The following is a 16,654-nucleotide window of genomic DNA, read 5'->3' on the forward strand; positions in this document are numbered from 1 at the left end:
ATTGTTGTCATAACTTTTAAGGAATATCATGTTTGTCCATGTTTTAACTTAGAATACCTCCGTTGTGCAGCACTTTGCTAAAAATAAGTTGTTAAATTTTCATTTGATAACATTTTAAAACATTAATTAAAATGTTAAATTGTGATTATAGATATACATAAGGCTTATGGCTTTATTTTGTAATTGCTTTTGTTTGTTTTTTTTCCTCAGAAGGGAGGCTTACTTTCATTAAAATGATTTCAAGTTTGTTGCAATAAAGGATTTGTTCACTCAAATAATTTGTTCTTATTCTTTTAAGAGTCATTGTTACTGATAAGAATTATTGTTTAATATATATCGTGAAACCGTGATATTTTCTGAGATGATTATCATAATGTGAAAATCTCATACTGTTGTAACCCTAACCGTACATGACGAAGGCATAGCTAGCTAACAAACTGTAGGATGTAGTAACTAACAGTAATGACAGTAGCTCGCGATTGAGCCGTGAACCACTGATGCTAATGCTCTGTAGTTATTAGGTGTGTTCGACTTGAAGCAGCGCTGCAGAACAATCAGTGTTTGACATCAAATTACTGAGAGAGCGATTCGAAAGAATCAGGAGCATCTGCAGCTCTCTTTGAGAAAGCTCTGAGTGTAGATGGCTCTGCAGGAATAAGACAACACAGATGGTTTAGTGGATATTAGCACAGCAGGACGAGGAGTTTGAGCAGTGGCCCATTAGGGGAAGAGTCCTCTCTCTAATCCACAGTGGGACCATCGTGCCAGTGCAAACACTGGCTGACCCACAGTCACACTGCCGATTCTTGCCAAGCGGGGAAGAAGTTGTCCTGAGGACTATGAAAAGATATGGCAGTTAAACTTAGAGCGACAGGGAAGTAAATGCAGATAAAACAAACTCGGCCTTGGGTTAAGATCATGATATACCACGTCTGTAGCACACTTGACAGCTCTTTATATCTTCTGTAGGATATGCAAGGATGATCTGTCACAGTGCTGTAAACATTGCCTAGTTGATGTCCCAAATGTAGTTTAGGATCCCACAGCTGTCGTCCCATGCTTTAGTGCGTCTTGTTTTGTTATTAGCAGTGTTACATGGAAGAGAACAGAATATCATATGGCACTTTTCCACTGCGTGGCACGACTCGGCTCGGCTCAGAATGGCATGACACGGCTCAGTTCGGCTTGGGTTGTGTTTCCACTGCAGTTTAGTACCGCTTTAGAGTGGGCGGGATTATTCACGTGTCGTCCTGAAAAACTTTTTAATTCCGCGTCGCTCCATTAAGCTCTTGATGAATCTGTTCCTCGGCTATCACGAGAGGATCGTCAGTACTTCCTCAACAGACAATGAAACAACAATGTTAAAAAAGGCGCGCCCATTCAAAACGGTTGCATTCGATCCTTCACTGGCTGTCCTGATTTAAATCTAGTGGGTCTGTTGTGTCTCGTGCTGCAAGTTCAATGACGTAGGCAGTGACCGTGATTCTCTCCGGCCAATCAGTGATCAGCAGAGTTTACACATCACGTTTTGGTAATAGTACGGCTTGCTTGGAACCTCGGCCGAGGTGGTACTAAAAAAAGTACCAGGTACTGTACCCAGTGGAACCCCCCCCCCCCCCCCCCCCCCCAAAAAAAAAGTGTGCCGTACTGAACTGTACCGTGCCATACTATGCAGTGGAAAAGCGCCAATAGTGACTTGGACCTGTAAGTAACCACCCAACCACCAGTTTGTGTCTAGTGTTCATCCAGGTCCTCTTTTGTCTTATTCTGTTGTAGCCCGTTATTATAATTACTTTTAATTTCCCATAAGTCCATTTCTGTAAGCTTAACTTTAGTCCACTGAACAGCTTGCATGTTCACAGAGAGTTTCCTGCTGGGTACAATATTGTTCTCGGGTTGGAAAAGCTGGTTATCTGGTCCAAGGACATCGCAGAATGATGTAATGGTCTTTCTCGGTGGGTGTCAGGACGAGGCTGTACGTGATTTCCATGAAATGAAATCCACAAGCACAACCCAACGTCTCATTATTAAAACATCCTTGCGTATGTCACACTGAACACACAAGCTACTTGTCTGACCTTCATTCCTCATGTTTGTTGCTTGAAAGGGTTTCAGACTGTTGTTTAGGAGCATTTTAATTTACAAATATATTTGTAGTACAGGGTTTGAGATGATGGCAGTGGATTTGGATGTTTACTTCAGCTTTACTTTAGTACTTACCAAATGGAATAAATGTGAGGATCACATCGATACGGATCATTGACTAGATATTAAGTTAGTATTTCAGTCACAGTTTCAAGCCCTGACCTTTCAGTTTCTTTTAAAAAATATCAAGTTCCCTGACTGCTCTAAAGTAGGGAAGGTCTGAATGGTATTTTTAAAGAAAATGACATACACTTCCCACTCTACTGCCAGTTATGAATACAAAAACTTTAAGGGTTATTTATTTTTTGTATTTTTTTTTTTTAAGGTTCAAGTTTGTCATAACCTTCTATCAACAAAGCAGATTTTTTATATTATATATAATGACTGTTCACAAACTGTTAGTAATGGAGGAATCTGAAGTATGACTATACAATTACATTTTATCTTTCCGTTTACCCTTTTTTTATTATTTCCTTTTCTTCTCTTTTGATGTTATTTTCTCCTTTTCTTTTCTTTTCTTTTTTTCCTTTCCCTTTGCATTTCCGGTTTCTTTTCCTTTTCTTTTTTTCTTTGTTCGATTAATGTGTGGTTAATCTTAGTTGATGCACGTCTGGATTTCTAACCAACATGTTGCATATTAAAAACCTGCATTTGCAAATCTCTGTTGTGCCCTTGGTTATGGCACGTAGCCCCTGCTTGCTCCGGGGGACTGTCCTTGTGACTTAACATGGTGACGTAGTGTGAAGTTGTGTCAGCCCCGATCTTGGCAAGAAAAAGATTTTACTCTATTTAGCTTTCGTTGAACTGGACAAAACAGAAAGCTGTATGGTTACAAGAGAACTAAGTACTTTGGTGAACTTGACACAGTATTACAAAGTCATGAGAATTAGACCTGCTCCTCAGTGGCTCCCGCTGATTTAGAAAGGATTCGGCTTTGATTCACACCACAGTTGCCAGAGTAATCATGCTGTAAATGACTCTTAACGGACGAATGGTTTCTTTTTAAAAATATATAGACATTATTTTTTTTTTACGAAAGGCCTTTGGGAGAGAGCTGTTGACCCATGAATGGCGGAGTAATGCAACTGTCCAGCCTTAATGAACACCGCCTGACTCACGACAAGCTCTTCCATAGTGATTTATTGGCTCTGTGGCCATTAGAAATACAGATTGTGTGATATGAATGAAAGTGAGGAGGGTTACACCCATTCCAACAGACTTATTAATCGTATTTACAAGATTTTCCTTGAAACTGGCTCTTGAGTTGGGAAGCTAATTGGTATTTATTAGGCTTAGTTTTGAGCTTTTCAAACAATTAAACTTGTTTGTGCTACGGCTAAAATGTAATGAAAGTTTAGTTACTCATGTAATACACAAGCTTCATGTCTGTTAGTAAGCAAAAAGAGAAAGAAATTGCCCAACAAATCTTTTTTTTTTTCGCTTTGTAAGTGAAGAAAAGGTCTTTTTGGAAAATGTTGTCATGGATTGAGACCAATAACCAAAATATGTCAAGGACTAAAAACAGTCGTTGGTCTTTTGGCCTTTCCTACTGTAAGATTCAAGCAGACAAAACCAATGACCTCTCCAAAGATTCAGATGTACAGCATTGATTTTATGACACTTCCTGTCTTAATTTGGAAATCTACTGGGACATATGAATATTCGTGCTTTCTATGATTGTAAAGATCAATATGCAGAAAGATCTCTCTTGACAGCTTTCAGCTTTCCAGATCTTTTCCAGCTTTTTATATAATGTTTGCACAGATACTTTATTGGATCATCAGAAATGATTGGGCAGAGACTGAATGAGCCAGAACCTGAACCATCGTCCCCTTATGGGATCTGAGTATCTTATGCTAAACGTGATTTACTCCTGCACCACGGTTCTGATGCCTGAAAGTTTCTAATTTGTGCTAATTTTGTATCAGTTCATGCAAGATATCAGTTTCCGATCATGCCATGAGTGGCTTTTAAAAGATTTAGGCTTGTTTCATTGCACACTCTTGAGAGTTTTTAATCAGTTATTTTTGTTATATCATGAAGTTAAAGTATTATGCTTCAATCCAATATTACATTTGTGCCAATATACCTACCCCAAACCAAAATGAGGCCTTAATTGCTTTTCTTGTTGAAGGATGGGTCAAACTGTGGTTGCACTAAAAAAATTAGTTTGCTTGCTTTAATGCATTTGTTTTGATCCATTTATTCATTAATTGAGCTGTTAATTGTGACTGCTTATTGCAGCCCATGGAGGTTAATGACGCCACCTGACAGATACAATGAGCTGAAAAAAGCTCAATTACGGAGTCAGTATTAGCTCACAGTTTTTACACTGGCTTCGTAGCAGGTTTATTCTGCCTGGTGTTTTATTAGCCTGTTTTACACTGAGGTCAACTACAAGACTCTTAAGTTAGAGGTTTGTGGGACGTTCAGGTAATGTAGCATATAAGGAGTGTTGTAGTTAAATGTTCTCCTGGGCATTCTTCTGTGCATATGTGTTTACTATTATTGTTGTTAATTAAGATTGTTTTTGATTGTATATGGTTTTGAGTGCAAGTTAAACATTATTCTCTAGTCTGGCTGTTCTGTTGGCTGATGTATAGCAGTGTATCTGCTTTCCATTTGTTGATCCTGTCTAGAATGTCTAACAAAGATTAGCAGTGGAGACAAATGCCACTGGGATCTTGACACTGTGGGGATTGGAAATATAATCCCTGTTTTGCATGTTGCTGTCAGTTGAGTTATAATTCTGTGCCACCACATGGGCCTTCCTAGAGACACAAATGCCCTCTAGAGCCATCCACACTTGGTACGTCTGAAGTTAGGGAAGTAATCAGGAAGAAAACCATACTGGTTTTGCTCGCTACACACTTCAAATAGAAGCTGACAGGGTTTATATATTGGGCGGTTTTTGCAGTCACACCTTGTTCAATACATGTAAGGGTGAGGTATGTACTTTTACAAAAATATTTTGTTTCCAAACAGGAAACTCAAGTCATAATACCAATATCTCACTTGCTCAGATATTTGTTATCCTGAATTTAACGTCTTGTGCCGTGACAGTGTCACCATCCCCTGGTACCAGATAACGGTCATCGACTGTTGGTTTCATTTCAGTCATATTGATGCAATAAGTCAAGTCCTGCTTTTCCGTCAAGCCATTCACCTTTGCATTTTCTCATTTAATGTTTTTGGCTTATCTCATTTCAGTCAAGGGATGGGTTTAGATGAGCTCGGTATTGCTGAATTTGTTATCTGATATTGCTTTAGGAACATTACAGTCACCCAAAAGATGATACCCAAATCGGTCAGAATGCCCCAGTGACCACAATTTTTGGCCTGCAAAAGAAGGACAAAATTAGCATGGAAATTGACTCAGTGTTTACCCTGCGACAAGATGTTTATTGTGAAAGATAAAATGTAATAAGAACAGCATTAAATGTGCATATTGCCTTTGAAGGAAGATATATTAAAATTATTAAATATTCGGCAAGAGGATTGAACAAAATGTACAATATACAGTTTTTCCCACAATGCACTGGCAAGTAATGTCTGCCACAGTTTCCTTAGTGCATTTTTTATTAACATAATTATATAAAAAATACTACTTAGCCTATTAAACATGCATAATCAACTCATGTAATTTTTTTTTTTCTTTTTAGTCATTTAGCAGACGCTTTTATCCAAAGCGACTTACAAATGAGGACATAAGAAGCAATCAAAACCAACAAAAGATCAACAACGTGCAAGTGCTATTACAAGTCTTGGTTAGCCTAACGCAGTACAGATAATTATTATTATTATTATTATGAATTAATTTTTTTTTATATATAAAAAGACATATAGATAAAATAAAATTATAATAGAGAGAGCTAGAGTTAGAGGGTCAAGTAAAGATGGAACAGATGAGTTTTTAGCCGTTTCTTGAAGATGGGTAAGGATTCAGCTACTCTGATTGAATTGGGCAGGTCATTCCACCAGATGGGAACAGTTAATGAAAAAGTCCGTGAAAGTGTTTTTGTGTGTCTTTGGGATGGTACAATAATGCGTCGTTCACTTGAAGAACGCAAGCTTCTAGAGGGCATATAAGTCTAAAGTAATGAATTTAGGTAAAGGGGTACAGAGCCAGTGGTGGTTCTGTAGGCAAACATTAATGCCTTGAATTTAATGCGAGCAGCTATTGGTAGCCAGTGCAAATTGATGAACAGAGGCGTTCTTTTCGTCTCATTAAAGATTAATCTTGCAGCGGCATTTTGGATTAATAGAATTGGCTGGAAGACCTGCCAAGAGAGCATTGCAATAGTCAAGTCTGGACAGAACAAGAGCCTGAACAAGGAGTTGTGTTGCATGTTCCGAGAGAAAGGGCCTGATCTTCTTAATATTGTATAATGCAAATCTGCAGGACCGGGCAGTTTTAGCAATGTGGTCTGAGAAATTCAGCTTATCATCAATCACAACTCCAAGGTTTCTGGCTGTTTTTGAAGGAGTTATGGTTGATGAGCCTAACTGGAAGGTGAGATTGTGATGAAGCGATGGGTTAGCTGAAACTACAAGCAGTTGTGTCTTAGCTAAGTTGAGTTGAAGGTGATGGTCCATCATCCAGCAAGAAATGCCTGTTAGACACGCTGAGATGCGAGCAGCTATCGTCGGATCATCAGGATGGAATGAGAGGTAGAGTTGAGTGTCATCAGCATAGCAGTGATATGAAAAGCCATGTTTCTGAATGACAGAACCTAGTGATGCCATGTAGACAGAAAAGAGAATTGGTCCAAGAACTGAGCCCTGAGGCACCCCAGTAGCTAGATGTTGCGACTTGGATACCTCACCTCTCCAAGATACTTTGAAGGACCTATCAGAGAGGTAAGACTCAAACCACTGCAGTGCGGTTCCTGAGATGCCCTTTCTCAATAGGGTTGACAAGAGGGTCTGATGGTTGACTGTATCAAAAGCAGCAGACAGATCCAGCAAGATAAATAATGAAGATTTGGAAGCCACTCTTGCAAGTCTTAGGGCTTCAACAACAGAAAGCAAGGCAGTTCCGGTCGAATGTCCACTTCTGAAGCCAGATTGGTTACTGTCCAGGAGGTTGTTCTGTGTGAGAGACCGAGACTTGGTTGAACACAACTCGTGATAATGAGTTCGTAATAATGTTCTATAACAATACTTTTTGAAATAATTACTATTTTACAAATGATTGAATGATCTGGGTTTATCTGAAATGATTATTAAATAATTAAATATTACATAATTATTTTTATCTTGTGTGTGTATATATATATATATATATATATATATATATATATATATATATATATATAATTTTTTTTTTTTTTTTTTTTTTTTTTTTTCTTTTATTATGGAACATCTACCAAGTTGTTACATTACAATTAATATTATACATTACTATTATATTATGCCATTTTTTTTTTTTTTTTAAATCGTGCCATTGATTAAAATGTGCTTTGATTTCAGGCTAAAGAGTTTGCAAAACTTCAACCCCAAGCATAAACCGTAGTATTTGAGATGCTTGCCTTGGCAAACAGTGCTAACACTTCCATAGCTTGAGTTTCATGTATGGCTATTTTATGCTATTAGTGTTAATGAGCTCTGTGTTCTGATAACAAGTGCAGTATGTCACAGTGCCTCTCCGTTTCTCTTTGTGTCATGTCTTGAGTCACCAAGCACCCCACGGCTCTCGCTCTTTCTCCTTCCCCTGATGCCCTCTCTGCCTGGCCCTGTCCCTCCATTTCTCCCCTCACTCCAATCTATTGCCAGACTTCCTTCCTGTTGTGCTTTTCTGGCATGCGTTGTGCACCAGCGTGCCAATGTTGCACCATTTTCACTATCAGCACCAGCAACACTCGTGGAATGGGACTGGGAATGGAAATCCGTTACTATCGCTCTGCCCTCCTGGCATGCGTGGACGAGCTCCTGTCAAGTTTCCAACCTTTCTGCCAGCGTCCTTTTTCAAATCGGAAACTGCGACATATGTTATAAGTCAGGCTTTAGATGAGGAGCTACAGCAGGCCTGGCCATCAGAATTGAGATTGGTTAGCTTAGACATTGCCTCCCATAAAAAAAGCTGAGCTGTTTTACAGGGTTTATGTTTTCAGTTTCATTTTGTGTTGACGTGAGATTACATTTGGTATTTTATGGCCATTCTGGGATGTAGGAGTTCTGCTCAGGAGTAAATGGTTAGGGTTGTGGGTGTTTCCAACCATAGTGGAACAAGGGGTTGGCTGTATATTTTTGTGTGGTGGGAGTGATGCAGGCATGCATTTCAAGATAACTCATGCTGACAACAATGCATTATGGGAATTCATCAAGGTGGAGATGCTTATTTCTTGTATTATTCGCCTTATTGGTTGCTCTGCCTTTTTTAATCCTCTATATATATATATATATAAGGCTGTGAAAATGAATCTGCATTGTTAATCCTTTTGATCTTTTATTTAAAAAAATCTAACCTTTCATTGGAGAATAAGAATTTAAAATGGGGGGAAATATCATTATGAAATATATTTTTTTTTCTCAAATACACATTGGACACAATTATTGGCACCCCTAGAAATTCTCTCTGAAGTAAATTATCTCTGAAGTATATTGAGTATAATATTCCCTTTCATATTCACAATTTTGTTCATTATGAACATGAAATTATCCAGCCATGGCTTCCTGTTTCACAGAAATATAAAAAGGAGGGAAAACAAAGCCTAAATTCACTTACTCATCCATCACAATGAGACAAACCAAAGAATATATTTCTGATGTGCAGCAAAAGATAATTGAGCTTCACAAATTAGTGAAGTGGCTTTAAGAAAAGAGCTAGAGCAGTGAAAATTCCCATTTCCACCATCAGGGCAATAATTAAGATTTTCCAATCAACAGAAAATGTTATGAATCTGCCTGGAAGAGGACATGTCTATATCGTCCTAATGCACGGTGAGGAGGAGAATTTGAGTGGCCAAAGACTCTTCAAAGACCACAGCTGGAGAGTTGCAGAAAATAGTTGAGTCTCGGGGTCAGAAAACCTTTAAAAAAATTGTCAAACAGCACCTACATCCCCACATGTTGTATGGGAGGGTTTCATGAAAAATTCTCCTAGCTCATCCAAAAACAAACTCCAGCATATTCAGTTATCAGACACGACTGGAACTTCAAATGGGACTGGCTTCTATGGTCAGATGAAACTAAAAAAAAAAAGAGCTTTTTAGCAGCAAACACTCAAGATGCGTTTGGTGAACACAGGGATAAAAAGTACCCCATGTGTGTACAATGAAATATACTGTTGTATCTTTGATGTTGTGGGCCTATATTTCTGCTGGAGGTCCTGGACATCTTGTTTAGACATGACATTGTGGATTCTATCAAATACCAACAGATAAAAAAATCAATAAGAGACTGACTCTGTTAGAAATCTTATAATGGGCCATGGATCTTCCAACCGTACAATAATCCAAACACAAACCTCAAAAACAACACAAAAATGGGTCACTGAGCACAAAACCAAGCTTCTGCTATGGCCATTCCAGTCCTCTGACCTGAACCCTGTAGAAAATGAGTGAGGTGAACTGAAGAGAAGAAGCACCACCAACATGGAACTGGGAATCTGGGGAGCTGTTAAACTGGCAAATGGAGGTTTCAAAAAGTATTGAATAAATGGGTGCTCTTAATTGTGGCCAATGTGTATTAGAGAAAAACATTTATTTCATAATGATATTTCCCCCCAGTTTAAATTCTTATCCAATGAAAGGTTAGATTTTTGTGAATGTTTAAAATAAAAGATCAAAAGGATTAACAATGCAACTTAATTTTCACTTTGATCATATTTACCAAGGGTGCCGATATTTTTGGCCATGACTGTGTGTGTGTGTGTGTATGTATATGTGTGTGTGTGTGTGTGTGTGTATATATATATGTATAAATATATGTATAAATATATGTATATATATATATATATGTATATATATATGTGTATATATATATATATATATGTATATCACTGTATCGGTAACTGTATGTCTGTATCGGTAACTGTATGTCTGTATCGGTAACTGTATGTCTGTCTAATAGTACACTATGTGTACTGAGTATATGTATGTGTATATTACACATTGTCATCTGTATAAGTCTGTACGTATGTATGGTAATGTCTATATGTAAATTGTCTATATGTAAATTGTTTCTGCAGTGTCTGGAGCACGCTCTCAAGAATTTCACTCACGAAGGCACACGTGCTGTGGTGATGTGACAATAAAAGTGATTTGATTTGATTTGATATATATGTATATATATATGTATGTATATATAATATGTATGTGTATATGTGTGTGTGTAAATAATGACTTGGCAAAAGTTAATAGCAGCTGTTCATTAGCTGTTAAAGGAATGGTTTAACCAAACAAAAAAAATTGCGCACATACATAAATATGTATATGCAAAAGTCCAGACCACTTATTTTTGTGCTGACATGGTTGACAGCTGTTAAAGCACAATCACAGTTTTAGATCGACTAACTGTAATACCGTATAAAACGTCCATTCAAACTGAAATCATAAATCTAGGCAATGTGCTGCCAGTTTCAGAGCAAAATTGAAATGGAGAAAAGCACCCATTTGTCCCTCTCTTCAGTATCTCTCCTCAATTATCATAGGTCCAAACCTTTTCCTGGTAACTGTTTAACTTCTGCCATATTGTTTCATTTCCCATTACAACCCTTTATAGGAACCGCACATGAGCTTGGAGCCTTCTGCTCTTTTGTCTTGTCCCTACAGGTTTTAGCTTTTGTCAGCCTCTCTGTCAGCTCTTTTATCAGGACAGACATTCAGGCATCATGATGGACCGTTATCTCACTCTCATCCTATCTGACTACAAAAACCAAGACACTCCTCACCTCTCAAGATAAAGTATGAATGGTGTCATGATGATTTACAATTCACTCTTTAATGAGAGACATCCATCAATTTAGCGGAGTATGTTGAGCTCTCTTTTTTGCCATTAATCTGTCTACTCGACAGGGCACCAAAATTGGATCGGTTTGCTTAAATTCACATTCCTAGTCTAATTGTGATTGAAAAGGGAGAGATTTTTATTCAACTGTGTTGGAAAACATATCTGTATGCTGGTGGCCTGAAAACAAAATCACCATATGCAAAATAGTGAGTCATAGCTTCTATAATGTACCAGAAGAGGCCAGCTGAATCAGATTAGAGATTACTTTCAAGAAAAAACAGGTCAGGAATGTTTTATTTTAATGGAAGTTGAAAGATCACACCTAAAATGGGTTTCACAGTTAGGAGACATTAGCCTTGTTAGAACAGTTATATGTATTTAGGACAGGAGCCTTCTTGCCAAACATGATGGGAAATCTTTAAAACACAAAAGGTGTGATTTTAATAGTGAGTGGTTATGTGGGAAATTCAGAGTAAATGCTTTGCTTGCATGGTCAAGCACACTGGGACTGGGAGGTCCAGTACTTCTTACAGCTGTCTGTGGAGATGCAAAATTTTGTAATATACATATCAAAGAGTCTGGCATCAACACTTAACCCAGTGCAGTTCATTAGAAGTGAGTCATGAATCTATGTACCTGCTCACACAAGCACATAAAAGTATGTGTGCACCATGAAAGTAGACTTGCATAGAGTCTGCATCCAAAAAACTCCACAGATTTCCATAGAATTGGAACACTCATCATTCATGAAGTCCTGCGCGTCAGTGCCCCATGTATACACTTCAGTTGTGGCTGAAATAGGTGCCACATTTGGTAGTTATTTAGGTCAAAATATCACAATGTTTACGGAGATCTATCTTGGTATCCGACTTGCAGCACACTGCTATTACTCAAACTGCTTTTTGCTTTCATTGACTTGTTTTCTGTATTTTTGCTTCATTTCAGGCAATCTTCACACTGTTTTTGGGGCCCTTCACCTTTTTCAATGCGCAGAAGACCAAATACCTCCAGATCCTTACCTCTCTAATGAGATGGATTGGTAAGTTGTTTACTTTTTTGTTTTTGTTGTTTGCTTTTGTTTTGTTTTTTGGTTTGGTTTAGGTTTTTTTTTTTTTTTTTTGGTTTGTTTTTAATTTAGTTTTAAGGTTTTGTTTTAAATTTTGATATATGGGTGATTATTTATTTTATGTTTATTTATATAAATTTAATTGTTTCAATTTTTTATTTTAGATTTTAATTTATTTTATTTTAGTTTATTTTTTATTGTAGCTTGCAACACAATATAGCCTAAAACAAAATCTGCTGTAGTATTCAAGATTTACCTTAGGGAGAAAATAAATTACATATGGTGGTTTGTTAATGTTTCTTCGAGTAGCTCTGTTTTGTGGAAGCTTAAATTATCTGTAAAGTATAAGTGCATTGTTATTTTTTTCATTTCCCCATTAAACTTTTTTTTTTTTTTTTTTTTACTTATATGCCTCTTAAAGGTACGGCATCATGGTTAGTACATTGTTCCCCTCCTCTGCAGTGTAGCCAGGGTCTGTCAATCATAAATGCGTCCCGCTCCATGTCTCCGCCTTCTGTCTCCCTCATACTTCAGCCTGACAGGTAGTCTCAGGCGTGATTGTGCAGTCACTTACCAGACGACAGGCCCGAAATAAAACCGCCGATCCTCACCCGCCGCTCAAATCACAGCCGCACTGAATTGTGGCTTCTCCTCCCATGTGCATGCAGTGGTGAATGAACCTGTAAAACGTACAAAAAACATGTATTCTTGGGCGCACATTCGCAATGCTCATAGACCTTTAACCCTCTGGGGTCTGAGGTCATTTTGGAGCCCTTGAGATGTTTTGACATGCCCTGATATTTGTGCTTATTTCAGCTACTTAAAACATACTATTGACCAACATGTACTTTTTTTTGTATTCCGCAAAAACTGTGCTACAATTAGGGCTGTGTATTGGCAAGAATCTGACGATACGATGCGTATCACGATACAAGGGTTGCGATACGATATATTGCGATACTGTAAGCAAGGCGATATATTAAGTGATTCTCACCTGAGAGACAAAGGACTCTCCCCTAATGGTCCCTAATGGCCCATCAGTGTGACTGTGACTTTGAGGCAGGTAAGAGAGAATGTGAGGAGATTTTTTTTTTTTTTATTATTTGTATTTTATTTACAACACAGTATAATCAAAACATACATAATGAAGGTCAAAAGACACATTATTGTGCACACTGATCTAACCACAGAGATGTGAACAGACTTTGAGTCATTTCTGCAACAGATTCTGTTCAACAAGTGAAACAAGTAAATCATCCCTGATATATACGCGTGTTATTTAAGTGTTTCTACTACTTTCCATGGATTCAAGAAGAAAAAAAAAAATCAGTAGTCAAGGATCTTGTTTTACCATAGAATATCAGTGTAGTTGAACATCTGATGTTGGTACAGCGCTCTGAGGAAAACAGTTTGAAGAAAGTCATCAGGATTCATCTTCTGTGGTGCAGGTATCTGATTCAATAAAATACATTTGTGAGCATGTTAATATCAGGAGCATCTGTAAATATGTAGGTTTCGTAGCCATAGACTCACGCATGCTTTGTACTATCGTAAAAAAATTTTTAATAAAAATATTTTATATCTGAGAAACTAATTATTATTGTTTAGCCCGTTATTAAAATCGATTTTTGAACAGAGTAGGCTATTAATAATAAGCATGTTCTAAACATACTTAGACTCGTTCATCATGTTACAGTGTACATTCATATTACTTTTGTTTTATATAGAGCATGAAAACATCATCGCACCGTAAGAAATTTAAATACAATGAATTGCCTATCATATTCAAAATGTTTTACTCCATTTCAAACATTGTAGTCAGGAATTATTGTTTGGGAAAAACCCAACTGTGATTTTGTATAGTCATATAGCCTAGTATGTATGATTTTATAGAAATAAAATCTAAACATTACTTACTCATCAGATCGATCTTCGCTTCTGGATGAACTCTTGTTCTTATTTTGAGGGAAATCCAGCCTTTACTCAGCTCGTCTTCTTGCAGAAACTAACAGTAGCCGCGATGAACGACCTCCTCACTCTGTTTATGTTGGGCGTCTCCATGTGCCTGCGGCTCACGTGGATGTTTACATATGAACGGCGCGAGCCGTGAGGGGGCGGGATCTCATTAGAAATAATGAGTTAGACAGGACAGACTGAACATTGTGTTGGTTTCATACAGATTACTTCATCACAGAATGTTTGTTTTTGATAAGACTTACTTAATTTAAAAGTAGACACGTCAAGCTTTCTATAGATATACCTCCCATGTCTGTGTGTTGAGTTTTCGCTAAGTTCATTTTAGTGACGTGTTTCAAAAAGCTGTTCGCGGAGATGAAGACAAAGAGCGCACCGAGTTTTTCTTTTTTTTTTCCCAAAACCACAACGTTTTGCTGTAATTGTGAGTGTACACAACAAAAAGTAGACACTTAACAATTTCGATTGATGTATAAGACTTATTTGTGTGACCAAAATCAACAGAGTATTTTTAGTGTCTTTTGCACTGATAAGGAAAAAAATGACCGTCGACCCCAGAGAGAAACAAGCATACGCCCTTTTGCTCACCTTTCTCTGGTCTTCGTCTCATTGATTCACAATGAGATGTGAATGAGAGTCATTGGCTGTTCGCTACGTTTCCTAATAGCTCCACGGGGCAAAAAATGGAGGCAGTTGTCCTAGCTCTGTAGGTTTCAGTAACGTTGAGTGGTGGAAAGTGTTGCTATGCAGCAGTGTGTAGCAATTACTCTAAAATTTATGAATCAAGAAATGTATAGACAAAGTACAGAAATCTGCTGATTAGCATGTGCGCCCATATTTCTGCCATCTGTGTTTTAATGCGCTGCCCATTTAAGGGCAATATAACCTGAGGGGTGAAGTAGCTCATCCTGCTTGCTTCAGCAACATATACTGCTGAATGCAGGTGATGAACTTCACAGTAGTGCTGTTATTTCTCAGACTGTTTATCCAGAATGGATTCTTGCTCTATTAGCCGTGTGAATCAATGTGGGGTCATTTGCATCATGTATGTATTATGTATGATTCCACTCGATCGTGAAAAAGACATCACTGGTCTAGTTTGCCGCTGTTTGCTTTGTATTGCAGTTTTTTTTTTTTTTTGTGGAAATACATCACGGGTGCCCTGCAGCAAAGTGCCCATCTTTTTGTATGTGCTGCCCTTATCTTTCTCTGTTGCTGTTTTTTTCCTTCATCTATTCTGAATCTCCAAAGAGCTGAAGTACTTATTTGATAATGCATTCTTCTCATTTTTATTCTACAGTATGATTTAGTATGATGCAAAATTCACTTTTCAAGTTGTTTGAACATAAATGTGTGTTGGAAGTGTGTGTACACATCCATCCTATAATGCTAAAAATCCACCCAGTGTTTTTTTTTTTTTTTTTTTTATCCCTATTTTAAAATCCTCTTTCTCAAATCAGGCTGTTCTGAGGTTCCTGTCAGAATGACGTAGTTCTGTACAGACCGCTCCCACGCACAAGAGTTGATTGACAAGACCGTCTTACCTTAGACTCGTCCAGAGTGAGCTGAGAGCTGTCTGCCTCCGGTGCAGGGGAGGACAAGATGTCTTTGATTAAGCGATTGAAGTGTTTAGTTGTTGGATGTAATAATGAATATAGCAGTCGTCAGTTACTCCCAACATCTGCTGAAGGCAGAGGATTAACGTTACTTTCACTTTTAAGTGAATGTGCCGATCCCCGATCTACATAAATGTGTCTATGTTCGCGCAAATCATTCGTCATCGAGCTTCATCTACAGAAGAAGTGAGTATATGGTTTTTATGAATCTTTGCAAATCGCCTTTCCTAATAATGTGTTAGTTAGCCAGTTTTGCGGCTAAAGTTTAGTATGCTCCATAGAAATATATACCTAGATTCCTCATTTTTGACTGTTTTTATGGGCCGCAATACGTAAGCCATCTGCCATTTTTGGAACGGTCTGCGAGTCTTTGAGCGCATTGACTGTGTTATACAACAGCAAGTTATACGCTTGTATATCTTTGAATATTCATTGATTATTATGGTGAATGCGAGATGGCTGACGCGTCAACGTATCTGGAGCGGTTGAATAGGGATCTACACATATCTATGGTCTGCTCGTCACTCCACGGAAGAGAGGGGAGGAGTCAGCAGAGCTCACTAGGATTTAAAGAAACATGGACTAGATCAGTGTACTGAAGACAGAGATAATTTTCACAGGGGAAAGGTGTTTTTTACACTACCATTGAGAATTATTAACCAATGTATGTTATAGACTTTTCATTAAGACCCTAAAGAATCATATTAACTTGTGTAAAATGGGCATCCGATGACACCTTTAAATTCACTTTTCAAACATCTTTTTTTTTTTTTTTTTTTTTTTTTATCCTGAAATATCTTGCATAACTCTCTTTGCAACTTGAATTGTTATCAAACTTACTGCATTTTATCATTATTATTAAAAATAAAAAGTTACACGGTATTAACCATACAAATGTTAC

The 16,654-nt window shown here is 37.7% G+C and overlaps 1 protein-coding gene across 1 annotated transcript in view; it reads left to right on the plus strand.

Moving 5' to 3' along the window:
* The window catches only part of LOC306868928 (transmembrane protein 104-like), a 56,742-nt gene that overhangs the window by 26,485 nt on the left and 13,603 nt on the right, over positions 1–16,654 (plus strand). The window contains exon 9 of the mRNA XM_079415405.1: positions 12,043–12,136. Coding sequence (XP_079271531.1) covers positions 12,043–12,136 — 94 coding nt within the window. The remainder of the gene's footprint in view (positions 1–12,042; positions 12,137–16,654) is intronic.

This window comes from Barbus barbus (assembly GCF_936440315.1).
Source record: "Barbus barbus genome assembly, chromosome: 4".
Taxonomy (NCBI): domain Eukaryota; kingdom Metazoa; phylum Chordata; class Actinopteri; order Cypriniformes; family Cyprinidae; genus Barbus; species Barbus barbus.